This window comes from Phascolarctos cinereus, unplaced genomic scaffold (assembly GCF_003287225.1).
Source record: "Phascolarctos cinereus isolate Bilbo 61053 unplaced genomic scaffold, phaCin_HiC Scaffold_5;HRSCAF=322, whole genome shotgun sequence".
Lineage (NCBI taxonomy): Eukaryota > Metazoa > Chordata > Mammalia > Diprotodontia > Phascolarctidae > Phascolarctos > Phascolarctos cinereus.
Genome location: NW_027555958.1, coordinates 77,794,113 through 77,806,471, shown reverse-complemented (window position 1 = coordinate 77,806,471; position 12,359 = coordinate 77,794,113). Strand labels below are relative to the sequence as shown.

Below are 12,359 nucleotides of genomic sequence, written 5' to 3'. Positions count from 1 at the left end.
AAGAGGAGAAAAGTAAAAGCCAGCATACTGTGTCAAAGTGGGGACATTTCCATTTGTATTTCTAGATTAAAATCATGAAAAAATATGTAGAAGAAAGAAGTGTCAAGGTTCAACGAAATGTATGACCAAAAAGGAAGCGAACCAGTCATGCGGCATGGGGGAGGGTCAGCCCATTTGTTCCATTGCTTACCGTGGTGTAATTCCCTCAGTGTGGACACCTTGTTTTCATAGGAAAACATGTACAGTAGCTGTACAGGATGAAAAAGAGTGAATGGATTGAAGGTAGTTATCTACGTCAATGAAATCATAAGTTACTCAATCCTCAAGTATTTATCAAACACTTAATATGTTTCAGGCCATGTGCTAAACACCAAGGGTACAAGAAAGGTAAAAACATAATCCCTTCTTTCAGGGAACTCACAATAGAATGGGGGAGACAAAATTGAAATAGCCATGTGCATTAAAGATATATGTGTGTGTGTGTGTGTGTGTGTGTGTGTGTGTGTATAGTGTGTGTATGTGTATATACATGTGTGTATAGTGTGTGTATGTATATATACATATATATGTGTGTGTGTTTATATATATATTGTGTGTGTGTAATATATGTTAAATAGAAGGTACTAGCAGCTGGCAAAATGTTTGAAGAATGGGTAACACAATAAAGAAAGGTTTCTCAGAAAAGGTCTTGAGTCTTGAAGGAAACAGAGAAGCTAGGATTTGGGGGTGAGGAGATAGAACATTCCAGGCATAGGGGAACAGCCCATGTAAAGACATGGAGATGACAGATATGGAGTGTTGTGTGTGAGGGATAGCAAGTAAGCCAGTATGGCTAGATTGTAAAATATCTGTACAAAGGTGGGTTGTGAATACCTTTAAATACCAAACAGAGTACTTTTAATTGACTTTATATTTGAAGGTGTATACCTGGAGGTTTTTTTAAGTAGAGAGGTGACATGATCAGACCTGTGCTTTAAAAAGATCACTTTGGAAGTCGAGTAGAAGGGTGGATTAAAATGAGGAGAATTGTGAGGATAGGAGACCAGTTAGAAGACTATTGAAGTAGTGCAGGTGAGAGGTGATGATTATGGGAGTAAAAACAAGAAGATTTGACAACAAATTAGATTTGGGGGTGAGAGTAGGGAGGTAAGGAGTTGGGAAGTCTAGATGATTGGGAGGCTAGTGGTGCCCTTTAGAGTAGAAGAGAAAATTGGAAGAAGGTAGAGTTTGGGGGAAAAGGAATTTTCTTTGAACATACTGAGTTTGAGGTGGCTGTAGTACATGCAATTTGAGAAGTCCAAACATCAGGGCGCTGCATTGTGGTAGGTGCTTAATAAATCCTTGTTGGATGTCATAGTGCTCATGTCCAACCAGGATGGCTCTGTTTAAAGCAACATTTTGAGTTTAGGAAAAATTATTAGCCCTTCTATAGTATGCCTGTGGCTCCTACCATAACTTTATTCACATTTGATTCAATAATCAGTGAGACTTTTGAATTCCAAAAAACTATTAGAAGTAGTTTTTTACTTCCTTGTAAGCCCTCTGTTGATTTTTTTTTCCCTGTGGTTCAGCACACCTTTATAGAAACAATGTTCCCCATTTAACTTAGATTAAGCATTTACATGTTCTTTAGATCTGTTGGAAATACTTAAAGGTAAATTATTAATGTTTTATACTATTTTGTAGAATTTGATATCCTTTAAAATCAAAGCTAGAGAACCTCTGGTCCACAGACTGCCAAGTGGCCCTCAGCTTGAATTTCTACAGCCTTCAGAGTGAGATTGCTTTGGTCATTGCTGTAGCTGCCCAGAGAATAACTGTACCTGGTTGGCCTCTGACTATCATATTCAAAGTGGGGCTTCTGAAATTGTTTTGGATTAGAAAAATAGGAAGAAGTGATAACGTCTGAGAGCCCAGGACCTGAATGTCATACCCCCATGTACAAAAATAGTTTACTAACACTTTGAATTATACTAAAATTCTTTTCCTTCCATCTCCCATTTTCTTTATTGTTATTTGCATTTCAATGTGCTTCTCTTTGTGTCTCTTGTGTTTGTCTTTCTCCCTTCCTCCTCTTCTCTTAGCTTTTTTCTTCTCTATCCTCTTTTCCCCTCTCATTCCCTTTCAAGGATCAAGACAAGAGCTAGGTTACTGGAATGAAAATACAGTCAGAGCAAGACCAGCAAGCAAGGCTGACTTAATGACAAACCAGTGAACTAGGTATTCCATGGCCAGATTGGTCCATGAGGCTCTAGGGAGAGGATTAAGTGGGCCCAGCTTTGGGGACTAGAGGAATCTGGAGGCAGGGAGCCAAGCTAATTATAAGAATACATTTTTCTATTAATTTAATAAAATGTTATATTCCCTATTCTTAATTTTAAAAATCTAAGTGAGTATAACCTTTGATACATATTTTTCTCAAAAAATCTACTGAAATGATTTCATTTCCTATTTGAATGCTTCATCATGTGTGGAGGTCATACTGAGCTCTGGACAATTATGTCAGCAGAACCCAAACTCTGCTTGGTCTTATTAAGCTAGAAAGGCTTAGAATATGTGGAGCTAACAACATATTAGCTGCATCTGAGGACAAGCTTACCTAAATTCAGAGAGGTTCGTCCCCAGATTGGTTATATATGGTGATGGATTTTTCAACCAGAGCAGTGCTTAAAGACCAGTTCTGAGTGGTGGAAGGTTTGCAATCTGCATCGGTGGAGGGACTGCCCATGCCTAGGAAATCACAGACCTTGGAAGTATTAAAAGTAATTTTTTACTTCCTTGTAAGCCCTCTGTTAATTTTTTTTCCCCTGTGGTTTGGCAGACCTTTATAGAAAAAATGTTCCCCATTTAACTTAGGTCACATTGTTACCTTATCTATTATCATGGGCTCTCAAATGATAAATCAAAAAGATAATATTTCAAATATATTAACCTATGCATTTCACATCATTCCAGGAAGAAGATTTGTGATTAAATGAAGATACTGATATGATGAGAAAATTGAACCATTGGCACTCTATTATACTTAAGTACCTTATATAGTTTATATTTTATATTGACTTTTTATCACTGAATAAATTTTATATTTAACATTTCATTGTCTTTTGAAGGAAGTATTTTAAAGCCTCAATTTGAATTTCAGGTGATAATTTAAAAATTTTACTTATTATAGCTCTTTTGTTAATAAACCTAATAATATCTTTTTGGTCTTTATTTGATATCTAATTAAATGCTTTGTTGATTTGTTGGTACTTTTAAAAATGTTTTAAGGTATTTTCTAAATTTGTAGTCAAATTGCTAATTGATTTTATTTAATGTATTTATATATTAATATTTGATAAAAAAAATTTGTAGGTGATGATTAACTTAGAAAAACATTCCATTATTGATTTTGTTGTTGTTGCTAGTTACCCCTGTTCATTCTTCATTATTGGGATCAAATAGAATCTTAATTTGTGGTATTGAAAGTGACAAGTAGTATGTAAGCTTTATCATCAACCTGTGCTCCACTCATAGTATACTGCACAATAAGTGACTGACTTTCCTGTCCTAGAAGTTCCAGAAGGGATATGGGCTTTCTATAGGCTCCACCAGGGAATCCTCCTCCTCCAGACCAAGTTGGGACAGACTTGTCCAGCTCAAATACCACAGCTCCTGACAAAGGTCGCGTAGCATTTACATACCTCAGGGAGCAGGACAGGACATTAGACACTTGAGAGGAAAGAACTAGATAATTTGGTAATTAATACTGAAAGGAACCCAAACTATACCAAGGGGTTACTTGCCAGAAATAGTCCCAAACTCAGTGCTCCCAAACTCACATGCTAGAAAGAGGGATTAGTACTGGAAGTCATAACCAGCAGAAAGGACCCACTCCTTTTTTTTATGTCACTTGCCTCCGTAAGGATGGTGGTTCCACCATGACTCTCTACCATCATTTACATGGTGGTAAATCTTTAAAACTCTGATTTTTCTGGAATTTTAAAGATTTACCACCATGTAAATGATTTTTATTGAATGTTACAAACTCTTTTGCGTAAAGAAAAAATGTATCAGTGATAAATGTTAAAAGAGAGTTTGGGGCTGTAAGTCCACTCACCTTACATGATCCGCTCTTCAACTTTGTTCTACAAAATAAACTAAGGATGGCATAGTCTAATATCACAGGGTTTCCAGTCTAATACCTTAAGATCATTACCTTATTTTGGTAAGTGAGGAAAAAGAACCTAAAATTGCACCCATAGAGAAGGAATGGGAGGAAATTCCCAGCTTCCCCTCCAGGGTTATATTATGTCTGTTTTGTATGTGCACTGTATATGCTTATATATGTGTGTGTTGTCTCCTCAGTTAGAATGTAAGCTTCTCTTTGTATCTCAAACACTTGTGTTGCCTGGCACATTGTAGGTACTTAAGAAATACTTGTAGATTGATTGGTTGGTTGGATGAATAGAAAAGAAGGACTAGGTATCCATCTGAGAGATTATAGGAAAGGGGGAAGGTTTAACTGTGGACTCATTTGCAAATGTATCCTGTGACTTCCATCTTACGAGCTTTTAATCAGTTATCTCTAGCTCATGACCTACCTACGATTTACTTTCACAATATCCCATTTTTCACACACACACACACACACACACACACACACACAAACAGTTTGATATAGAAATACATCAGAATCATAGAAAAAAGTGGGGGAATGAGACTAAGATGGAAGGAATAGTAACAAGTAAAACACACTGTCTGATCCTGAAGGGGTTAGGTATTAAGATAGGGAAAAGAAGTAGAATTGAGTGCCTCAGATCACTTTTTAGGGAATAGTAGAACCAACTGTGACATGTAAATACAATGAAATGTTGTTGTGGTGTAAGAAATTCTGAAAGAGGGTGGTTTTAGAAAATCTGGTACAGAGTGAAGGGAGCAGAACCAGAACAGTATATACTGGTACCATAACACTGTAAAGAAAGACAACTTAGAAGGATTTTAGAACTCTCATCAATGCAGTGACCAAACATTTCTCCAGAGAACCTAGGATAAACCTATGCTGAAGCACGTTATTCAACTCCTGACATAGAAGTAACGGACTCAAGGTACAGAGGCATACATTTTTGGACATGGCCACTGTATGAATTTATTTTGCTTGACTAATTATGTTACAAGGTTGTTGTTGTGTATGTATGTATAACATTGTGTGTGTGTGCGTGTGTGTGTGTGTGTGTGTGTGTGTTTTTAGTGAGGCAATTGGGGTTAAGTGACTTGCCCAGCTAGTGAGTATTATGTGTCTGAGACCGGATTTGAATTCATGTCCCCCTAAATCCAGGGCCTGTACTCTATCCACTGTGCCACCTAGCTTCCCCAAAAACACATGTATTTTTTAAACAAGCCTTGTGAAATGGAGATTCAGTGTTTCACATGAAATCCTCTGCATTCTGTGTGTAGGGAAATCTTTTGGTGTTTAAGAATTTATAAAGAATAAAACAAATTGGACACCTAGAAATCAGGGTGAATTCCATTTTATGTAGTTCAATCAGATATATAATTCAATCCAAATGAAGTGAAAGTAGGAATCATCATAGGGTCTTGAATTAGAAGAAAGATGTAATGATTATTTAATCCAACTCCATAATTTGACCCATAAGGACACTGTCCCAGAGAGGTTAAATTTCCTGGCCAACTTCATACGGGAGGTGGTAAGTGGCAGAGCTGGGATTTGGAGCCAGGTCCTCTGATTTCACATCTCTTTCTACTGCACCATCACCATTTTCATCCCAACAGAACCAATTCCAAGGGAATGCAAAGGATTTAATTTTGTTTAGAGCATGAAGGGGGAGAGGGGCTTAGCAGGATAGACCTAGATTGAGTTCTTGTAGGAATGTGGTTCCTCAACTCAGTAATAGGCTAACGGATCTGATATCTAAGATGGATAACATGCCCCGAAAGTCTTCTCAGTTTTAATAGCTTAAAACTACCCTAATACTTTTGGGGCATCCTATATAAAGAATGAACACAAATCTATGAGACCAAGAGCCATTTCCACCCCACACTAAGCTCACAGGCCCCGGGTTGAGAACCCCTGCTCTGTCCTGTGGAGATTTGAATCCTGATTCCCTCATCCAGTGTGCTTGTCTGTAGTTGTGAACTAACTCTGCTGTCTCCTTGCCTCTGGTTTTACTTGGTGAGGCTTCTGTTTTTGAAAAGAGTTATTCATTTATGAACTTTAATTATATTTAGAAATGGTCTGACTTAGGGCTGTGGCTACAGCACTCAGGGTAGGGGATTAAAGCTCCAGAAGTCACTTGTGGTTAGAGGTAGAGGGTAGGGAGGATGGGATCCCAATTGAGAGCTCCAGGGCCTCCCCAGGTCTTTGAATGCATGGGCTCCCTGCAGGAAGCTGACAGGCCCACTAGATGGCCTCAGTCTCACGTACAATTACTGGAGGACAACGCCTACTAATCCTGGGAGTGCTTCTGGCCAGGCATCCTGGAGTCATATCCATTCTGGTCAAGCCAAGAACTAAGGCCCTGCTCAAGCAATGTGCCAAGTGCTGAGGGAGATAGGAGTTTATGTAAAACAGCCTCAAAGAGCCCATGTGGAGCCCAGTGCCAGAGAGTGCCGCACTTCCTCGCTGCTTGAGTGATGAATAAATGTTGATTGATTGATTGCATGGGCGTATGCTGGGATGAAAAGCTAAGGTACACCAGAACCTGGCTCCCATTTCTGTCCCTACCAAAGGAGCCTCTGTGGTCTTTGGGGTAGGGTAAAATTACTAGGCCAAAGGTAAATGGCACTTCCCTTTCCCCTTTTAGAGGCGAGGTATAGCAAATTCTGTCAAGTGAAAATTGGGCAGACATAGAATCATAGATCTAAAGTTGGAAGGGCTCTGACCCCTTCCTGTACAGACGAGGTAACTAATTTGCCAAGGCCGCATAGGTGGTAGCATCTGAACTCAGCTCCTGTAATTTCAGTGCTTTCCCCTTTAACTTTTATGTGGTTACGTTTTCCTGTTCTCTCTCTCTGTCTCTCTGTCTCTCTCTTTGTCTCCGGGCTCTTTTAAGCCTCTAGCTCATTTTTCTCCTTTCTTTTTTATTCCTTTTTCAAATGGTTTTTCTCTGTTTTGACCTGATTGGTCAAGAGAAATGTGAGTAAAGCGCCATCCATCCATTCATTTATTCAACACAATGATTAAATGCCTACTGTTTGCAAAGCACAGTGGTGGACACTAGGAGAGATAAAAAGTTGACGTTAGAATTGTTCCTGCCTTCATGGAGCTTAGTAGGATAAAACACAATGCACAATACTATATGTGTGTAAGAGCAAATATATGAGAGGTAATGTGGTATAGTGGGTAGAGAACTGACCTTGGTGTGAGGAAGACCACACCTCTGGTATATTCTGACCTCTGAATATCCTAGGTGACTCTAAGACTACAGGCTGCAGAGAAGGTAATCACCTGCTTTGGTCTCTCTACTAATGAAGTCACAGGTCCTATCCTTTTCCCTACCTCTACAGGTAGGAGAGGTCATGGTAGTGTAAGTGAAGGGGTAAAGGGCCAATCTTAGAGGTAGGAGGATCTGAGCTCAAAACTTGTCCCAGACTAGCAATGTCACTCAACCTCTTAGCTCTTAGACTATAAATTGAAGATTGTAGATCTGCACTGTTGGCGAGAATGGTGTTCTGGGGGTTTTTTCTACACTGATCTAAACAACGGTTTAAACAGCTCTGTGTGTGTGTGTGTGTGTGTGTGTGTGTGTGTGTGTGTTCCTGTGTGTTATTTTGAAAAACTGGAAAATATAGATCCATAATGAAGGCTGTTCCTGATCCCTTCCATCAGAGAAGGTAGAACCTGAGCTGTGTTTTAAAGGCTAGGCAGAAATTTAACAAGTAACTCCTTATTAGCCATTTCTCTTCTGTCATTCTTACTCTGAAGATTATTCTTGGATAAAGAATATGGAAGCCAAGCAAGAGTTGAATGGTTATGAATTGCTTTTGCTCCACTATTCATTTTCATAATCTTATCCACCCCAAGTAGTAAGCCTATCTCTCTTTTCATCTTCCTCTTTCCTATCCCTAGAAGATTTTCAGCAGATTGACTGAGTGTTGGGTATGTTGTAGACAGGATTCATGATTTAAAAAGAGTCTGCCCCGAAAACTTCTGAAGTCCTTTCCAACTCAAAGTTAGAGGTAGGAGGATCTGAGCTCAAAACTTGTCCCAGACTAGCAATGTCACTCAACCTCTTAGCTCTTAGACTATAAATTGAAGATTGTAGATCTGCACTGTTGGCGAGAATGGTGTTCTGGGGGTTTTTTCTACACTGATCTAAACAACGGTTTAAACAGCTCTGTGTGTGTGTGTGTGTGTGTGTGTGATTCCCTCACATGAAGATCCTTTCATCTAATTTCTTCAACAGACAGTGTCAATTTATATATTTATTATATATTCAGATTGCACAGTTGACAACTATCTCTTGCTTTCTCTTTTTTCTCTCTCCCTTTTTGGCACTTATTTAAAAATCTTTTCATCAAGTTTGATAAGTCAAGGCTGACAAATCTGCCAGTTATAATGTAATAAAGACTTGAATTAGAATTCTTGAAGAAGCTAAGTGAAGGAGGGGACAGAAGTAAAAGGGATGGCAAAAGAAAAAAGAATGGACTTGGTAACTGAATGTGAGAGACAAAGGAAAGGGGTTGGGCAACAGTCAAAGATGAATCTGGTGAAATGACAAAGCCATTAATAGTAACAAGGGAAGTTGGGAAGAAGAGTTTCACTGGTGGGGAAGACAGTGTCCAAAGGAAACATTACCATTGGAGCTTCCTCTTCCACTTTCCCCCAAGGGTGTGCCAGCATATCCAGGTCAATGCTCACCTATGTTTTAGTCGTGCTAAGTTTGAGGTGTTGAAAAATCTAAATGCAAATGTCCTTTAGGCAGAAATACTAAACCAAAGGTCAAGGTTGGAGACTGTTTTAGATTTATATAGATATCACAATTGCAACAGTGAAAATAGCTGAAATCAAAAGGACCCATATGTACAAAAATATTTATAGCAGCTCTTTCTGTGGTGGCAAAGAATTGGAAATTGAGGGGATGCCCGTCAGTTGGGGAATGGCTGAACAAGTTGTGGTATATGAATGTGATGGAATACTATTGTGCTATAAGAAATGAAGAGCAGGTGGATTTCAGAAAAAGCTGGAAAGACTTACATGAACTGATGCAAAGTAAAGTGAGCAGAACCAGGAGAACATTGTATACAGTAACAGCCACATTGTACAATGACTAACTTTGATAGACTTAGCTCTTCTCAGTAATGCAGGTTTCTAAGATATCTCCAAAAGTCTCATAATGGAAAATGGGGTTTGAACAGATTGAAGCATCAATTTGTTCTTTTTTCTTCTTCAGTTTTGTTTTGTTTCTTCTTTCTCATGGTTCTTCCTATTGGTTCTAATTCTTCTTTACAACATGTTTAATAGGAACATATATGTAGAGCCTTTATCAGATTGCACACTGTCTTGGGGAGGGAGGGGGCAGAAAATTTAAAGCTCAAAAGCTTATGGATGTAATTGTTGAAAACTAAAAATAAATTAAGTTGGTATTTTAATTAATTTGGTAATTTAAAAAGAAGAAAAAAGAAAAAGAAAGAAAATGGCTGAAATCTCTAAGAGTGAGTGTGTCTAAAAAGAAGAGAGCTGAGTAGAATGCATTGGGGAGTGCCTCCACTTAGGGAATGTAAAGTGGAAGAGGATCCAGTAAAGCAAAGAGAGGTATGTTCAGAGAGACAAAATAAACCCGGAGAGGGCAGTGTCTTAGCAGGCAAGAGGATTCAGAGTTACAGAGGAAATAGTCAAAAGCTTAAAGATGGTCAAAGGAAGCTGAGAAAAGACCATTGAACTGGACCATTATATTAGTAGGCATTTGGTGTCCTTTGATTAGAGCTATATGAATAGAGAGAGATACAGAGAAGCAGAAGGAGATAATGGGTGTGGATCTTTGGTTACAAAAAGTTAGTGTAAAAGGGAGTTAAGATGGTAACTATGAGGAGCAGCCTTAAAGGTAATAGTGGACCAAAGAGGCCTCATTACAGCTGTGCACAATTATACAACAACAATAACAGCATCATAAAGACAAACAATACAAAGATTTAAGAACTTTGATCAAAATGCAATGACGAACCTTAATTCCAGAGGACCCACCGTAAAGCATATTGCCTATCTCCTGACAGAGAGGTGGTGGACGCATGGTGCAGAGTGAAATGTTTTTGAACACGCTCAATGAGGGGATTTGTTTTGCTTGATTGTGTGTATTTGTTACAAGGCTTTGTTTTTCTCCATTTTTTAAGGAGAGGAGAGGGGAAGATGAGAGGAAGAGAAAAAAACTGTAGATATTTGACATTTTTTTTAAGTTTAAAAAAAGGATCTGTGGGCTATGTTTTTATGCAAAATGCAAATCCTCTACCAAAAAAAGTCCAAGTCACAGGATGGTGAATAGACGTATACCAACGTTTCAAATTAGTTATAAGGTATTTTTATAGGTCTGATGACAGATTTAGACTCACCAGTATACACTGACCTATCCCCTACACAGGGTGACACTTAAATAACCATTAACAATAGCTGTGAGAGAGCCAAATATGGTTAAACCCTGATTAACCAGCAAGTCCCAGCAATAGAGTGCTGTGAATAATAGAATTTCCTGGCCACTTCAGAATTAGTCAGGAAACCATTTTGTCCCAACCTTTGTTGTTTGGGAGATCTTTGTGTAGGACTTCTTAGTTTTCTGCCACAGTCTCCTAACTGGCCTCTCTGTTGCCAGATCCCCTGCCAATTTATCCCGTACCTGACACCAAATTAATCTCTCTAAATGCCATTTAAATCATGTCACTCCCTAGCTCACAATTCTCCACTGGCTCCTCATTGCCTTTAGGATAAAGTTCAAACTCTTAAGCCTGGAATTCAAGGTTTGTCTCCATCTGGCTCCAATCTACATTTCCAACATTATCTCTTACTATTTCCATATGTGAACTTTCTTGATCGGATTCTTTGCCCCTTAACTAGAGCTAATATATTCAGATCTCTCCCACCCTTAAAGAAAAAAAAGAAACCCTTTGATTCTAGTGTCATTTCAAGCCATCGTATCCTATATAAAACTTCACCTTTCACAGTGCAATGCCTCAAAAAGCTATACTTCTTCCTGCTTCTCATCTTCCAGTCCTTCCCCCCAGCCCAAACTTCTCTCTCCAAAGTCACTATAATCTTTTTATTACTAAATACAATGGGCTTTTCTCACTCTTTGTGCTTTTGATTTCTCTGCAGCTTGCCCACCCCCCACTTTCAATCGTCAGTCAAGTGTTGGTCAGTAGGCCCAGCACTCTGACAGGGGCTGAGAAGACCAAGATAACAAGGGAAGTAGTCTCTATGCTCAAAGGGCTGATGTTCTAATGCCAGCAACATAAGGCAGGGAAGCTCTCATATGACTATATATGTTCTATATGTATGTGTACATACACACATACACACACAAAGGCACTGGACCCAGGAAGGACCAGAAAAGGCTTCATACAAAAGATGCCTTCTCCCTGGGTTTTTGTGGCATCATTCTGTTGTGATTCTCTTCCTATTTATCTCACTGTTACTTCTCAATCTCTTTTGCAGGATTGTCGTCCATGTCCCACCCCCTTGAGGGGTCAACCCCAGAGTTCTGTCCTGGGTCTTGCCTCTGTATAGTCCATGGGTGGAGAACCTTGGCTGCAGCCTTTTGACCGAGTCCAAGTTTTATGGAACAAATCTTTTTATCAAGGGGATTTGTTCTGTGAAGTTTGGATTCAGTCAAAGGGCCACACCTGAGGACCTAGATGGCCATGTGAGGCCTTGAGGCCGCAGGTTCCCCACCCCTGGTATAGTCTCTCTTGAGGGTGTTGTCAGATCTTTGGATTTAACTTTTACTTCAATGTGGATGACTCCAAATCTACATATGTAGCCCTTCCTGAGCTCCAGTCCTGTATCATCAATGCCAGCTGGTCATTTCATCTCCAGTCCTCATAGGTATCTCCAACTCAACATGTCCAAAAATAGCATTCATCATTTCCACAAAAACCCGTCCTTCTTCAGAATTTCTCTGTTACTGTGGAGGACACATATCCCACCCTCACGCCCTTTCCTGCCATCTTTTGTGTCCTCCTCCCCAGTAGATCGTAAACTCCATGAAGGAAGGAACCTTCTTTCTCTTTATGAATTGTATCCTCAGTGCTAAGCACAATGCCTGGCATATTGTAGGCACTTAAAAAATGTGCATTGGATTGAATTATATCTCCTCCTGTCCATTCAGGCTCTTGTCACATCTCACCTGGACTATTACAATGGCCTTCTAATT

General features: G+C 39.2%; 1 protein-coding gene across 1 annotated transcript in view; it reads left to right on the top strand.

Moving 5' to 3' along the window:
• The window catches only part of CCDC18 (coiled-coil domain containing 18), a 97,781-nt gene extending 94,686 nt beyond the window's left edge, over positions 1 to 3,095 (top strand). The window contains exon 29 of the mRNA XM_020972028.1: positions 2,956 to 3,095. Within this exon, the coding sequence (XP_020827687.1) occupies positions 2,956 to 2,970 (15 nt within the window). The 3' untranslated portion in view covers positions 2,971 to 3,095. The remainder of the gene's footprint in view (positions 1 to 2,955) is intronic.
• Positions 3,096 to 12,359: the final 9,264 nt, after the last annotated feature.